At 53.0% G+C, this 16,645-nt stretch overlaps 1 protein-coding gene across 1 annotated transcript in view; it reads right to left on the bottom strand.

The window, feature by feature from the left end:
• Positions 1–850: 850 nt before the first annotated feature.
• Positions 851–16,645, bottom strand: part of LOC146797187 (uncharacterized) — a 42,760-nt gene continuing 26,965 nt past the window's right edge. Inside the window, exon 3 of the mRNA XM_085631508.1 lies at positions 851–988. Coding sequence (XP_085487634.1) covers positions 851–988 — 138 coding nt within the window. The remainder of the gene's footprint in view (positions 989–16,645) is intronic.

Genomic DNA, 16,645 nt, shown 5'->3' on the forward strand with positions numbered 1-16,645 from the left:
CTCCACGGCTCCGAGCCCTGAAGCTCTTCGATGATGTAGTGGACCCTACCGAGCCAGGGAATTTATGGAGACAGGCAAACAATTAGGGGTCTCCGACTCTTCCAGACACCCCCGGGTTAGGGGAGAACCCGCCCCTAGGTGGCCTTGACCTCCGGCCTATGCCCTGTGGTACTGATGGGACCCGCACTCCCCCCCCCCCATGCTGAACCTCCGCCCCTAGACTCCACACCCCCTCCTTCTTACCCCTTTGTTCTGTCTCCCTTCCCCATTAGTTGGTTGGTTGCCTCTTTTCTATCTATTTGATGCAGGTGCGGTGGTGGATAGCTTTAGCACGAACACAGCACGGGGAAGACGGAGTGGTTCCTAATCTGTTGTTACTGTGCCATGACTTGCATGCTGGTTGCTGCCCTATGCAATACCCGATACGACCCTGTTGGATACTACCGGGCCTATGCCACAAAGAGCTTGGCGGTTGCCAGCCCTCTCATGCTATACTCACTGCAGGCTATAAATGGGGAATCATGGAGGACATGATGGAGGGTATCCCTACACGCTGTCCGTTTGACGGGCGCGATACGTAAAGATGCACTGCTTGCCGTGATCAAACTGTATAATATACGAGACAAACTGCATGTGAATACAGATGCGCTCACAGGGAAATGCATGGCAATGGTGCCAAGTGAAGTCTCTAAAATGATAGGACCATTGGCCCCTAAGGGTGAGCTTGGTGCTGTTCGACTAGGTTGCCTTAGCTTGGCGAATATTGTAATGTTATACACTCTCTTGTCCGATGGAGGGCCCGCGCAGGGTATAGGGCCTCTACGGGGAATCCTGGCTAGGAACCGCCTGCTCATAGAACTGCCTCCGGGGCATCATTGGGTCCCCCAGGCTTCCCTGACTCTGAACTTGCTCTCTGCTGTGTGTAAACTGTTCGCTGCCGTCCTATAAGGTTGTAGGCGCATAAGCTGTGTATTGCCTCTTGCACGACCTGTTAAAAAATTAATAAACGTTTGATAACAAAAAAAGCAGCAATGTAGAACTCAGGAACGTCGCTGGCGTAGATCCTATGACAACGAGAGCAGAAGGAAATATACAGACATTCTACACTGTTATAAAAAAAATGATTAACGAGGCGAAAAAAAAGTTCTATGCTCAACAAATAGAGAATGCCAAGAACTCCAGCAAACAATTGTTTGGAGTAGTACAGCAGTTGGCAGGTAAAGCAGTAGTTCTAGTCCCCCCCTCTTCGCAGAGTTTTTGCGACTCTTTAGCTAAATTCTTTTTTACTAAAGTAAATGATATCTACGCGGAGTTCACGTCCAAGGATAAGGTAGATATTAATTTTTGTAATCATGATCGGTTGAACTGTTCCTTGGACCAATTCAAGGATATAGATACTGCACTCATGAGGATCATCATACAACAAATAAAATCAGGATCGGCATTGGATCCTTGTCCCCCAAAAATTCTTCTCCCAGGCCTGGAAACAATTATAGAGACTGTTACCTTAGTTTGTAACACTGTATTCAGAACAGGGATTTATCCAGACAGCTTAAAAAACACAATAATTAAACCTCTTCTTAAGAAACCTTCGCTAGATAAAGAGGAGTTGAAAAACTACAGACCAATTGCTGGGCTTCCATTTCTCGCAAAAATTTTGGAGAAAGCTATAAACTACCAGCTGGCAGAATACATTGAACAACATAAATTGCTCGATAATACACAATTTGGTTTCCGTAAGTTTCATGGCACGGAGACGGCCTTAATTAAAGCCGCTGATGACATCAGAGTCATTAAAGATCAAGGTGGGACAGCAGTATTAATACTGCTGGACCTCTCGGCGGCCTTCGACACGGTCAATCATTCTATTTTGATTGACCGTGTGGGAAATCTAGGCATTCAAGAAAAAGCCAAGAATCTGCTTGCATCCTTTCTATCAGGCAGAACACAGGTGGTGACGCTAGGCCCTTTTAAATCTGCTAGTCTGGCATTACCTTGTGGGGTTCCACAGGGCTCATCACTAAGTCCGACACTCTTTAATATCTATGTGTCGGACTTAGCGAGGGTTATTAAACAACACCAGATGAGCCTGACCTCTTATGCGGACGATACCCAGCTTGTTCTTGCCATTAAGAACGATGGGGAGGAGGTACCGGCAAGGTTCCAGGTCGGTATGTTGGCAGTTAGAGATTGGATGGCCGAGAATTGTCTAAAATTAAACTCTGAGAAGACTGAGGTGATCATCTTTGGGAAATTGTTCCCTGAGTGGTCATCCGTCTGGTGGCCTCCATCCATGGGAGCGTTGCCGACTCCGGCATCTAAAGTCAGGAACTTAGGCATTGTCTTTGATGACAAACTTAATTTCGCCTCTCATGCAAATCGGATGGCCTCAACTGCATTTCAGAAATTAAGGATTGTCAAAAAGGTCATCCCGTTCCTACCTGAAAATGCTGCTAAAACGGTGGTAAGTACTTTAGTTCTATCTTCTCTGGACTATTGTAATGGCCTCTTTGCAAATGCTCAAGCATGGGTGATAGCAAAAATGCAGTCAATCCAAAATGCGGCGAGATTGCTTTCCAACACTCCTAAATTTGCTTCTATTAGCCAAACCATCAGGGATTATCATTGGCTTACTGTTAAGAATAGGATCAAATTCAAGACTTTATGTCTCACTTTCAAAGCACTAAATAAACAAGGCCCACAAGTTTTTCAAGATCAACTAATTTTATATCAACCTACCAGATCTTTAAGATCCGCGACCAGTTTACAAATTACTGTCCCACGCACAAAAACGGTGTCTTGGGGAGACAGACGTTTTGTGGTATCAGCAGCTAAAATGTGGAATACGCTCCCACCACATATCAAATTAAGTCAATCTCTTTTTCAGTTTAGAAAATTATTAAAAACCTGGTTGTTTAACCAATATCATGCCTTCTGTATTTGTTATACTCTCACCTTTTTATTACTGAAAGTTATAGCGCCAAGACGCCCATGGGCAATCGCTGCGCTTAATAAATTGCAAAAATAAAAAGATAAATAAATACCTGCTGCCTGTTCTTTACTTACAGACCCTGTACCCGTCACCTGCTCTTTACTCACAGGCCCTGTATCTGCAGCCTGCTCTTTACTCACAGGTCCTGTATCCGCTGCCTGCTCTTTACTCACAGACCCTGTATTCGCTGCCTGTTCTTTACTTACAGACCCCGTACCCACCACCTGCTCATTACTCACAGACCCTGGACACGCCGGCCGCTCTTTACACACAGACCCTGTATTAGCTGCCTGCTCTTTACTCACAGGCACTGGACCCTCTGCCTGCTCTTTACTCACAGACCTTTGACCCGCCACCTGCTCTTTGCTCACAGACCCTGTACCTGCTGCCTGTTCTTTACTTACAGACCCTGGACCCTCTGCCTGCTCTTTACTCACAGACCCTGTACCTGCTACCTGTTCTTTACTCACAGACCCTGTACCCGCTGCCTGCTCTGTACTCACAGACCCTGAATCCGCTGTCTGCTCTTTACTTACAGACCCTGGACCCTCTGCCTGCTCTTTACTCACAGACCCTGTACCTGCTGCCTGTTCTTTACTCACAGACCCTGGACCCTCTGCCTGCTCTTTACTCACAGACCCTGGACCCGCCGCCTGCTCTTTACTCAAAGGCCCTGTAGATGCAGCCTGCTCTTTACTCACAGGTCCTGTACCCGCTGCTTGCTATTTACTCACAGACCCTGAATCCGCTGTCTGGTTTTTACTTACAGACCCTGGATCCTCTGCCTGCTCTTTACTCACAGGCCCTGTACCTGCTGCTTGTTCTTTACTTACAGACCCTGGACCCTCTGCCTGCTATTTACTCACAGACCCTGTACCTGCTGCCTGTTCTTTACTTACAGACCCTGTACCCCCACCTGCTCTTAGCTCACAGACCCTGGACCCGCTGCCTGCTCTTTACTCACAGACCCTGGACCCGCCACCTGCTCTTTACTCACTGACTTCAGACCCGCTGCCTGCTCTTCACTCACAGACTCTGTACCCGCCGCTTGCTCTTAGCTCACAGACCCTGGACCCGCTGCCTGCTCTTTCCTCACAGACTCTGTACCCGCCGCTTGCTCTTAGCTCACAGACCCTGGACCCGCTGCCTGCTCTTTCCTCACAGACCCTGGACCCGCCACCTGCTCTTTACTCACAGACCCCAGACCCGCTGCCTGCTCTTTACTCACAGACTCTGTACCCGCCGACTGCTCTTAGCTCACAGACCCTGGACTCGCTGCCTGCTCTTTACTCACAGACCCTGTACCCACCGCCTGCTCTTAGCTCACAGACCCTGTTCCTGCTGCCTGTTCTTTACTCACAGACCCTGCACCTGCTGCCTGTTCTTTACTTACAGACCCTGGACCCGAGGCCTGCTCTTTACTCACAGACCCTGTTCCTGCTGCCTGTTCTTTACTCACAGACCCTGAATCCGCTGTCTGCTCTTTACTCAGAGACCCTGAATCCGCTGTCTGCTCTTTACTTACAGACCCTGGATCCTATGCCTGCTCTTTACTCACAGACCCTGTACCTGCTGCCTGTTCTTTACTCACAGGCCCTGAAGCTGCAGCCTGCTCTTTACTCACAGGCACTGGACCCTCTGCCTGCTCTTTACTCACAGACCCTGGACCTGCCGCCTGCTCTTTACTCACAGGCCCTGAAGCTGCAGCCTGCTCTTTACTCACAGGTCCTGTATCCGCTGCCTGCTCTTTACTCACAGACCCTGTATTCGCTGCCTGCTCTTTACTCACAGACCCTGTATTCGCTGCCTGCTCTTTACTCACAGACCCTGTACACGCCACCTGCTCTTTACTCACAGACCCTGTACCCGCTGCCTGGTCTAAGCTCACAGACCATGGAACCGCGGCCTGCTCTTTACTCACAGACCCTTTATCTGCCACCTGCTCTTTACTCACAGACCCTGTACCCGCCGCCTGCTCTTAGCTCACAGAACCTGGACACGCTGCCTGCTCTTTACTCACAGACCCTGTGCCTGCTGCCTGTTCTTTACTTACAGACCCTGGACCCTCTGCCTGCTCTTTACTCACAGACCCTGGACCCGCCACCTGCTCTTTACTCTCAGACCCTGTACCCGCTGCCTGCTCTTTACTCACAGACCCTGAATCCGCTGTCTGCTCTTTACTCACAGACCCTGTTCCTGCTGCCTGTTCTTTACTCACAGACCCTGAATCCGCTGTCTGCTCTTTACTCAGAGACCCTGAATCCGCTGTCTGCTCTTTACTTACAGACCCTGGATCCTATGCCTGCTCTTTACTCACAGACCCTGTACCTGCTGCCTGTTCTTTACTCACAGGCCCTGAAGCTGCAGCCTGCTCTTTACTCACAGGCACTGGACCCTCTGCCTGCTCTTTACTCACAGACCCTGGACCTGCCGCCTGCTCTTTACTCACAGGCCCTGAAGCTGCAGCCTGCTCTTTACTCACAGGTCCTGTATCCGCTGCCTGCTCTTTACTCACAGACCCTGTATTCGCTGCCTGCTCTTTACTCACAGACCCTGTATTCGCTGCCTGCTCTTTACTCACAGACCCTGTACACGCCACCTGCTCTTTACTCACAGACCCTGTACCCGCTGCCTGGTCTAAGCTCACAGACCATGGAACCGCGGCCTGCTCTTTACTCACAGACCCTTTATCTGCCACCTGCTCTTTACTCACAGACCCTGTACCCGCCGCCTGCTCTTAGCTCACAGAACCTGGACACGCTGCCTGCTCTTTACTCACAGACCCTGTGCCTGCTGCCTGTTCTTTACTTACAGACCCTGGACCCTCTGCCTGCTCTTTACTCACAGACCCTGGACCCGCCACCTGCTCTTTACTCTCAGACCCTGTACCCGCTGCCTGCTCTTTACTCACAGACCCTGAATCCGCTGTCTGCTCTTTACTTACAGACCCTGGACCCTCTGCCTGCCCTTTACTCACAGACCCTGTACCTGCTGCCTGTTCTTTACTTACAGACCCTGGACCCTCTACCTGCTATTTCCTTACAGACCCTGCACCTGCTGCCTGTTCTTTACTTACAGACGCTGGACCCTCTGCCTGCTCTTTACTCACAGACCCTGTACCTGCTGCCTGTTCTTTACTCACAGACCCTGTACCTGCTGCCTTCTCTTTACTCACAGACCCTGAATCCCCTGCCTGCTCTTTACTTACAGACCCTGGACCCTCTGCCTGCTCTTTACTCACATACCCTGTACCTGCTGCCTGTTCTTTACTCACAGACCCTGGACCCTCTGCCTGCTCTTTACTCACAGACCCTGTACCTGCTGCCTGTTCTTTACTCACAGACCCTGTACCCGTCGCCTGCTCTTTACTCACAGGCCCTGTATCTGCAGCCTGCTCTTTACTCACAGGTCCTGTATCCGCTGCCTGCTCTTTACTCAAAGACCCTGTATTCGCTGCCTGTTCTTTACTTACAGACCCCGTACCCACCACCTGCTCATTACTCACAGACCCTGGACACGCCGGCCGCTCTTTACACACAGGCCCTGTATTAGCTGCCTGCTCTTTAATCACAGGCACTGGACCCTCTGCCTGCTCTTTACTCACAGACCTTTGACCCGCCACCTGCTCTTTGCTCACAGACCCTGTACCTGCTGCCTGTTCTTTACTTACAGACCCTGGACCCTCTGCCTGCTCTTTACTCACAGACCCTGTACCTGCTACCTGTTCTTTACTCACAGACCCTGTACCCGCTGCCTGCTCTTTACTCACAGACCCTGAATCCGCTGTCTGCTCTTTACTTACAGACCCTGGACCCTCTGCCTGCTCTTTACTCACAGACCCTGGACCTGCTGCCTGTTCTTTACTCACAGACCCTGGACCCTCTGCCTGCTCTTTACTCACAGACCCTGGACCCGCCGCCTGCTCTTTACTCAAAGGCCCTGTAGATGCAGCCTGCTCTTTACTCACAGGTCCTGTACCCGTTGCTTGCTATTTACTCACAGACCCTGAATCTGCTGTCTGCTCTTTACTTACAGACCCTGGATCCTCTGCCTGGTCTTTACTCACAGGCCCTGTACCTGCTGCTTGTTCTTTACTTACAGACCCTGGACCCTCTGCCTGCTATTTACTCACAGACCCTGTACCTGCTGCCTGTTCTTTACTTACAGACCCTGGAACCTCTGCCTGCTCTTTACTCACAGACCCTGTACCTGCTGCCTGTTCTTTACTCACAGACCCTGTACCCGCTGCCTGCTCTTTACTCACAGACCCTGTACCCCCACCTGCTCTTAGCTCACAGACCCTGGACCCGCTGCCTGCTCTTTACTCACAGACCCTGGACCCGCCACCTGCTCTTTACTCACTGACTGCAGACCCGCTGCCTGCTCTTCACTCACAGACTCTGTACCTGCCGCCTGCTCTTAGCTCACAGACCCTGGACCCGCTGCCTGCTCTTTCCTCACAGACCCTGGACCCGCCACCTGCTCTTTACTCACAGACCCCAGACCCGCTGCCTGCTCTTTACTCACAGACTCTGTACCCGCCGACTGCTCTTAGCTCACAGACCCTGGACTCGCTGCCTGCTCTTTACTCACAGACCCTGTACCCACCGCCTGCTCTTAGCTCACAGACCCTGTTCCTGCTGCCTGTTCTTTACTCACAGACCCTGTACCTGCTGTCTGTTCTTTACTTACAGACCCTGGACTCTCTGCCTTCTATTTACTTACAGACCCTGCACCTGCTGCCTGTTCTTTACTTACAGACAAGGACCCTCTGCCTGCTCTTTACTCACAGATCCTGAATCCCCTGCCTGCTCTTTACGTACAGACCCTGGACCCTCTGCCAGCTCTTTACTCACATACCCTGTACCTGCTGCCTGTTCTTTACTCACAGACCCTGGACCCTCTGCCTGCTCTTTACTCACAGACCCTGTACCTGCTGCCTGTTCTTTACTCACAGACCCTGTACCCGTCGCCTGCTCTTTACTCACAGGCCCTGTATCTGCAGCCTGCTCTTTACTCACAGACCCTGGACCCTCTGCCTGCTCTTTACTCACAGACCCTGGACCCGCCGCCTGCTCTTTACTCAAAGGCCCTGTAGATGCAGCCTGCTCTTTACTCACAGGTCCTGTACCCGCTGCTTGCTATTTACTCACAGACCCTGAATCCGCTGTCTGCTCTTTACTTACAGACCCTGGATCCTCTGCCTGCTCTTTACTCACAGGCCCTGTACCTGCTGCTTGTTCTTTACTTACAGACCCTGGACCCTGTTCCTGCTATTTACTCACAGACCCTGTACCTGCTGCCTGTTCTTTACTCACAGACCCTGTACCCGCTGCCTGCTCTTTACTCACAGACCCTGTACCCCCACCTGCTCTTAGCTCACAGACCCTGGACCCGCTGCCTGCTCTTTACTCACAGACCCTGGACCCGCCACCTGCTCTTTACTCACTGACTTCAGACCCGCTGCCTGCTCTTCACTCACAGACTCTGTACCCGCCGCCTGCTCTTAGCTCACAGACCCTGGACCCGCTGCCTGCTCTTTCCTCACAGACCCTGGACCCGCCACCTGCTCTTTACTCACAGACCCCAGACCCGCTGCCTGCTCTTTACTCACAGACTCTGTACCCGCCGACTGCTCTTAGCTCACAGACCCTGGACTCGCTGCCTGCTCTTTACTCACAGACCCTGTTCCCACCGCCTGCTCTTAGCTCACAGACCCTGTTCCTGCTGCCTGTTCTTTACTCACAGACCTTGTACCTGCTGCCTGTTCTTTACTTACAGACCCTGGACTCTCTGCCTGCTATTTACTTACAGACCCTGCACCTGCTGCCTGTTCTTTACTTACAGACCCTGGACCCGAGGCCTGCTCTTTACTCACAGACCCTGTTCCTGCTGCCTGTTCTTTACTCACAGACCCTGAATCCGCTGTCTGCTCTTTACTCACAGACCCTGAATCCGCTGTCTGCTCTTTACTTACAGACCCTGGATCCTATGCCTGCTCTTTACTCACAGACCCTGTACCTGCTGCCTGTTCTTTACTCACAGGCCCTGAAGCTGCAGCCTGCTCTTTACTCACAGGCACTGGACCCTCTGCCTGCTCTTTACTCACAGACCCTGGACCTGCCGCCTGCTCTTTACTCACAGGCCCTGAAGCTGCAGCCTGCTCTTTACTCACAGGTCCTGTATCCGCTGCCTGCTCTTTACTCACAGACCCTGTATTCGCTGCCTGCTCTTTACTCACAGACCCTGTATTCGCTGCTTGCTCTTTACTCACAGACCCTGTACACGCCACCTGCTCTTTACTCACAGACCCTGTACCCGCTGCCTGGTCTAAGCTCACAGACCATGGAACCGCGGCCTGCTCTTTACTCACAGACCCTTTATCTGCCACCTGCTCTTTACTCACAGACCCTGTACCCGCCGCCTGCTCTTAGCTCACAGAACCTGGACACGCTGCCTGCTCTTTACTCACAGACCCTGTGCCTGCTGCCTGTTCTTTACTTACAGACCCTGGACCCTCTGCCTGCTCTTTACTCACAGACCCTGGACCCGCCACCTGCTCTTTACTCTCAGACCCTGTACCCGCTGCCTGCTCTTTACTCACAGACCCTGAATCCGCTGTCTGCTCTTTACTTACAGACCCTGGACCCTCTGCCTGCCCTTTACTCACAGACCCTGTACCTGCTGCCTGTTCTTTACTTACAGACCCTGGACCCTCTACCTGCTATTTCCTTACAGACCCTGCACCTGCTGCCTGTTCTTTACTTACAGACGCTGGACCCTCTGCCTGCTCTTTACTCACAGACCCTGTACCTGCTGCCTGTTCTTTACTCACAGACCCTGTACCTGCTGCCTTCTCTTTACTCACAGACCCTGAATCCCCTGCCTGCTCTTTACTTACAGACCCTGGACCCTCTGCCTGCTCTTTACTCACATACCCTGTACCTGCTGCCTGTTCTTTACTCACAGACCCTGGACCCTCTGCCTGCTCTTTACTCACAGACCCTGTACCTGCTGCCTGTTCTTTACTCACAGACCCTGTACCCGTCGCCTGCTCTTTACTCACAGGCCCTGTATCTGCAGCCTGCTCTTTACTCACAGGTCCTGTATCGGCTGCCTGCTCTTTACTCAAAGACCCTGTATTCGCTGCCTGTTCTTTACTTACAGACCCCGTACCCACCACCTGCTCATTACTCACAGACCCTGGACACGCCGGCCGCTCTTTACACACAGACCCTGTATTAGCTGCCTGCTCTTTAATCACAGGCACTGGACCCTCTGCCTGCTCTTTACTCACAGACCTTTGACCCGCCACCTGCTCTTTGCTCACAGACCCTGTACCTGCTGCCTGTTCTTTACTTACAGACCCTGGACCCTCTGCCTGCTCTTTACTCACAGACCCTGTACCTGCTACCTGTTCTTTACTCACAGACCCTGTACCCGCTGCCTGCTCTTTACTCACAGACCCTGAATCCGCTGTCTGCTCTTTACTTACAGACCCTGGACCCTCTGCCTGCTCTTTACTCACAGACCCTGGACCTGCTGCCTGTTCTTTACTCACAGACCCTGGACCCTCTGCCAGCTCTTTACTCACATACCCTGTACCTGCTGCCTGTTCTTTACTCACAGACCCTGGACCCTCTGCCTGCTCTTTGCTCACAGACCCTGTACCTGCTGCCTGTTCTTTACTTACAGACCCTGGACCCTCTGCCTGCTCTTTACTCACAGACCCTGTACCTGCTACCTGTTCTTTACTCACAGACCCTGTACCCGCTGCCTGCTCTTTACTCACAGACCCTGAATCCCCTGCCTGCTCTTTACGTACAGACCCTGGACCCTCTACCAGCTCTTTACTCACATACCCTGTACCTGCTGCCTGTTCTTTACTCACAGACCCTGGACCCTCTGCCTGCTCTTTACTCACAGACCCTGTACCTGCTGCCTGTTCTTTACTCACAGACCCTGTACCCGTCGCCTGCTCTTTACTCACAGACCCTGGACCTGCTGCCTGTTCTTTACTCACAGACCCTGGACCCTCTGCCTGCTCTTTACTCACAGACCCTGGACCCGCCGCCTGCTCTTTACTCAAAGGCCCTGTAGATGCAGCCTGCTCTTTACTCACAGGTCCTGTACCCGCTGCTTGCTATTTACTCACAGACCCTGAATCTGCTGTCTGCTCTTTACTTACAGACCCTGGATCCTCTGCCTGCTCTTTACTCACAGGCCCTGTACCTGCTGCTTGTTCTTTACTTACAGACCCTGGACCCTCTGCCTGCTATTTACTCACAGACCCTGTACCTGCTGCCTGTTCTTTACTTACAGACCCTGGAACCTCTGCCTGCTCTTTACTCACAGACCCTGTACCTGCTGCCTGTTCTTTACTCACAGACCCTGTACCCGCTGCCTGCTCTTTACTCACAGACCCTGTACCCCCACCTGCTCTTAGCTCACAGACCCTGGACCCGCTGCCTGCTCTTTACTCACAGACCCTGGACCCGCCACCTGCTCTTTACTCACTGACTTCAGACCCGCTGCCTGCTCTTCACTCACAGACTCTGTACCTGCCGCCTGCTCTTAGCTCACAGACCCTGGACCCGCTGCCTGCTCTTTCCTCACAGACCCTGGACCCGCCACCTGCTCTTTACTCACAGACCCCAGACCCGCTGCCTGCTCTTTACTCACAGACTCTGTACCCGCCGACTGCTCTTAGCTCACAGACCCTGGACTCGCTGCCTGCTCTTTACTCACAGACCCTGTACCCACCGCCTGCTCTTAGCTCACAGACCCTGTTCCTGCTGCCTGTTCTTTACTCACAGACCCTGTACCTGCTGTCTGTTCTTTACTTACAGACCCTGGACTCTCTGCCTTCTATTTACTTACAGACCCTGCACCTGCTGCCTGTTCTTTACTTACAGACAAGGACCCTCTGCCTGCTCTTTACTCACAGATCCTGAATCCCCTGCCTGCTCTTTACGTACAGACCCTGGACCCTCTGCCAGCTCTTTACTCACATACCCTGTACCTGCTGCCTGTTCTTTACTCACAGACCCTGGACCCTCTGCCTGCTCTTTACTCACAGACCCTGTACCTGCTGCCTGTTCTTTACTCACAGACCCTGTACCCGTCGCCTGCTCTTTACTCACAGGCCCTGTATCTGCAGCCTGCTCTTTACTCACAGACCCTGGACCCTCTGCCTGCTCTTTACTCACAGACCCTGGACCCGCCGCCTGCTCTTTACTCAAAGGCCCTGTAGATGCAGCCTGCTCTTTACTCACAGGTCCTGTACCCGCTGCTTGCTATTTACTCACAGACCCTGAATCCGCTGTCTGCTCTTTACTTACAGACCCTGGATCCTCTGCCTGCTCTTTACTCACAGGCCCTGTACCTGCTGCGTGTTCTTTACTTACAGACCCTGGACCCGCCACCTGCTCTTTACTCACTGACTTCAGACCCGCTGCCTGCTCTTCACTCACAGACTCTGTACCTGCCGCCTGCTCTTAGCTCACAGACCCTGGACCCGCTGCCTGCTCTTTCCTCACAGACCCTGGACCCGCCACCTGCTCTTTACTCACAGACCCCAGACCCGCTGCCTGCTCTTTACTCACAGACTCTGTACCCGCCGACTGCTCTTAGCTCACAGACCCTGGACTCGCTGCCTGCTCTTTACTCACAGACCCTGTACCCACCGCCTGCTCTTAGCTCACAGACCCTGTTCCTGCTGCCTGTTCTTTACTCACAGACCCTGTACCTGCTGTCTGTTCTTTACTTACAGACCCTGGACTCTCTGCCTTCTATTTACTTACAGACCCTGCACCTGCTGCCTGTTCTTTACTTACAGACAAGGACCCTCTGCCTGCTCTTTACTCACAGATCCTGAATCCCCTGCCTGCTCTTTACGTACAGACCCTGGACCCTCTGCCAGCTCTTTACTCACATACCCTGTACCTGCTGCCTGTTCTTTACTCACAGACCCTGGACCCTCTGCCTGCTCTTTACTCACAGACCCTGTACCTGCTGCCTGTTCTTTACTCACAGACCCTGTACCCGTCGCCTGCTCTTTACTCACAGGCCCTGTATCTGCAGCCTGCTCTTTACTCACAGACCCTGGACCCTCTGCCTGCTCTTTACTCACAGACCCTGGACCCGCCGCCTGCTCTTTACTCAAAGGCCCTGTAGATGCAGCCTGCTCTTTACTCACAGGTCCTGTACCCGCTGCTTGCTATTTACTCACAGACCCTGAATCCGCTGTCTGCTCTTTACTTACAGACCCTGGATCCTCTGCCTGCTCTTTACTCACAGGCCCTGTACCTGCTGCTTGTTCTTTACTTACAGACCCTGGACCCTCTGCCTGCTATTTACTCACAGACCCTGTACCTGCTGCCTGTTCTTTACTCACAGACCCTGTACCCGCTGCCTGCTCTTTACTCACAGACCCTGTACCCCCACCTGCTCTTAGCTCACAGACCCTGGACCCGCTGCCTGCTCTTTACTCACAGACCCTGGACCCGCCACCTGCTCTTTACTCACTGACTTCAGACCCGCTGCCTGCTCTTCACTCACAGACTCTGTACCCGCCGCCTGCTCTTAGCTCACAGACCCTGGACCCGCTGCCTGCTCTTTCCTCACAGACCCTGGACCCGCCACCTGCTCTTTACTCACAGACCCCAGACCCGCTGCCTGCTCTTTACTCACAGACTCTGTACCCGCCGACTGCTCTTAGCTCACAGACCCTGGACTCGCTGCCTGCTCTTTACTCACAGACCCTGTACCCACCGCCTGCTCTTAGCTCACAGACCCTGTTCCTGCTGCCTGTTCTTTACTCACAGACCTTGTACCTGCTGCCTGTTCTTTACTTACAGACCCTGGACTCTCTGCCTGCTATTTACTTACAGACCCTGCACCTGCTGCCTGTTCTTTACTTACAGACCCTGGACCCTCTGCCTGCTCTTTACTCACAGACCCTGTTCCTGCTGCCTGTTCTTTACTCACAGACCCTGAATCCGCTGTCTGCTCTTTACTCACAGACCCTGAATCCGCTGTCTGCTCTTTACTTACAGACCCTGGATCCTATGCCTGCTCTTTACTCACAGACCCTGTACCTGCTGCCTGTTCTTTACTCACAGGCCCTGAAGCTGCAGCCTGCTCTTTACTCACAGGCACTGGACCCTCTGCCTGCTCTTTACTCACAGACCCTGGACCTGCCGCCTGCTCTTTGCTCACAGACCCTGTACCTGCTGCCTGTTCTTTACTTACAGACCCTGGACCCTCTGCCTGCTCTTTACTCACAGACCCTGTACCTGCTACCTGTTCTTTACTCACAGACCCTGTACCCGCTGCCTGCTCTTTACTCACAGACCCTGAATCCACTGTCTGCTCTTTACTTACAGACCCTGGACCCTCTGCCTGCTCTTTACTCACAGACCCTGTACCTGCTGCCTGTTCTTTACTCACAGACCCTGGACCCTCTGCCTGCTCTTTACTCACAGACCCTGGACCCGCCGCCTGCTCTTTACTCAAAGGCCCTGTAGATGCAGCCTGCTCTTTACTCACAGGTCCTGTACCCGCTGCTTGCTATTTACTCACAGACCCTGAATCCGCTGTCTGCTCTTTACTTACAGACCCTGGATCCTCTGCCTGCTCTTTACTCACAGGCCCTGTACCTGCTGCTTGTTCTTTACTTACAGACCCTGGACCCTCTGCCTGCTATTTACTCACAGACCCTGTACCTGCTGCCTGTTCTTTACTTACAGACCCTGGACCCTCTGCCTGCTCTTTACTCACAGACCCTGTACCTGCTGCCTGTTCTTTACTCACAGACCCTGTACCCGCTGCCTGCTCTTTACTCACAGACCCTGTACCCCCACCTGCTCTTAGCTCACAGACCCTGGACCCGCTGCCTGCTCTTTACTCACAGACCCTGGACCCGCCACCTGCTCTTTACTCACTGACTTCAGACCCGCTGCCTGCTCTTCACTCACAGACTCTGTACCCGCCGCTTGCTCTTAGCTCACAGACCCTGGACCCGCTGCCTGCTCTTTCCTCACAGACCCTGGACCCGCCACCTGCTCTTTACTCACAGACCCCAGACCCGCTGCCTGCTCTTTACTCACAGACTCTGTACCCGCCGACTGCTCTTAGCTCACAGACCCTGGACTCGCTGCCTGCTCTTTACTCACAGACCCTGTACCCACCGCCTGCTCTTAGCTCACAGACCCTGTTCCTGCTGCCTGTTCTTTACTCACAGACCCTGTACCTGCTGCCAGTTCTTTACTTACAGACCCTGGACTCTCTGCCTGCTATTTACTTACAGACCCTGCACCTGCTGCCTGTTCTTTACTTACAGACCCTGGACCCGAGGCCTGCTCTTTACTCACAGACCCTGTTCCTGCTGCCTGTTCTTTACTCACAGACCCTGAATCCGCTGTCTGCTCTTTACTCACAGACCCTGAATCCGCTGTCTGCTCTTTACTTACAGACCCTGGATCCTATGCCTGCTCTTTACTCACAGACCCTGTACCTGCTGCCTGTTCTTTACTCACAGGCCCTGAAGCTGCAGCCTGCTCTTTACTCACAGGCACTGGACCCTCTGCCTGCTCTTTACTCACAGACCCTGGACCTGCCGCCTGCTCTTTACTCACAGGCCCTGAAGCTGCAGCCTGCTCTTTACTCACAGGTCCTGTATCCGCTGCCTGCTCTTTACTCACAGACCCTGTATTCGCTGCCTGCTCTTTACTCACAGACCCTGTATTCGCTGCCTGCTCTTTACTCACAGACCCTGTACACGCCACCTGCTCTTTACTCACAGACCTTGTACCCGCTGCCTGGTCTAAGCTCACAGACCATGGAACCGCGGCCTGCTCTTTACTCACAGACCCTTTATCTGCCACCTGCTCTTTACTCACAGACCCTGTACCCGCCGCCTGCTCTTAGCTCACAGAACCTGGACACGCTGCCTGCTCTTTACTCACAGACCCTGTGCCTGCTGCCTGTTCTTTACTTACAGACCCTGGACCCTCTGCCTGCTCTTTACTCACAGACCCTGGACCCGCCACCTGCTCTTTACTCTCAGACCCTGTACCCGCTGCCTGCTCTTTACTCACAGACCCTGAATCCGCTGTCTGCTCTTTACTTACAGACCCTGGACCCTCTGCCTGCCCTTTACTCACAGACCCTGTACCTGCTGCCTGTTCTTTACTTACAGACCCTGGACCCTCTACCTGCTATTTCCTTACAGACCCTGCACCTGCTGCCTGTTCTTTACTTATAGACGCTGGACCCTCTGCCTGCTCTTTACTCACAGACCCTGTACCTGCTGCCTGTTCTTTACTCACAGACCCTGTACCTGCTGCCTTCTCTTTACTCACAGACCCTGAATCCCCTGCCTGCTCTTTACTTACAGACCCTGGACCCTCTGCCTGCTCTTTACTCACATACTCTGTACCTGCTGCCTGTTCTTTACTCACAGACCCTGGACCCTCTGCCTGCTCTTTACTCACAGACCCTGTACCTGCTGCCTGTTCTTTACTCACAGACCCTGTACCCGTCGCCTGCTCTTTACTCACAGGCCCTGTATCTGCAGCCTGCTCTTTACTCACAGGTCCTGTATCCGCTGCCTGCTCTTTACTCAAAGACCCTGTATTCGCTGCCTGTTCT

The sequence above is a fragment of the Triturus cristatus genome, chromosome 10, assembly GCF_964204655.1.
Source record: "Triturus cristatus chromosome 10, aTriCri1.1, whole genome shotgun sequence".
Classification (NCBI taxonomy): Eukaryota; Metazoa; Chordata; class Amphibia; order Caudata; family Salamandridae; genus Triturus; species Triturus cristatus.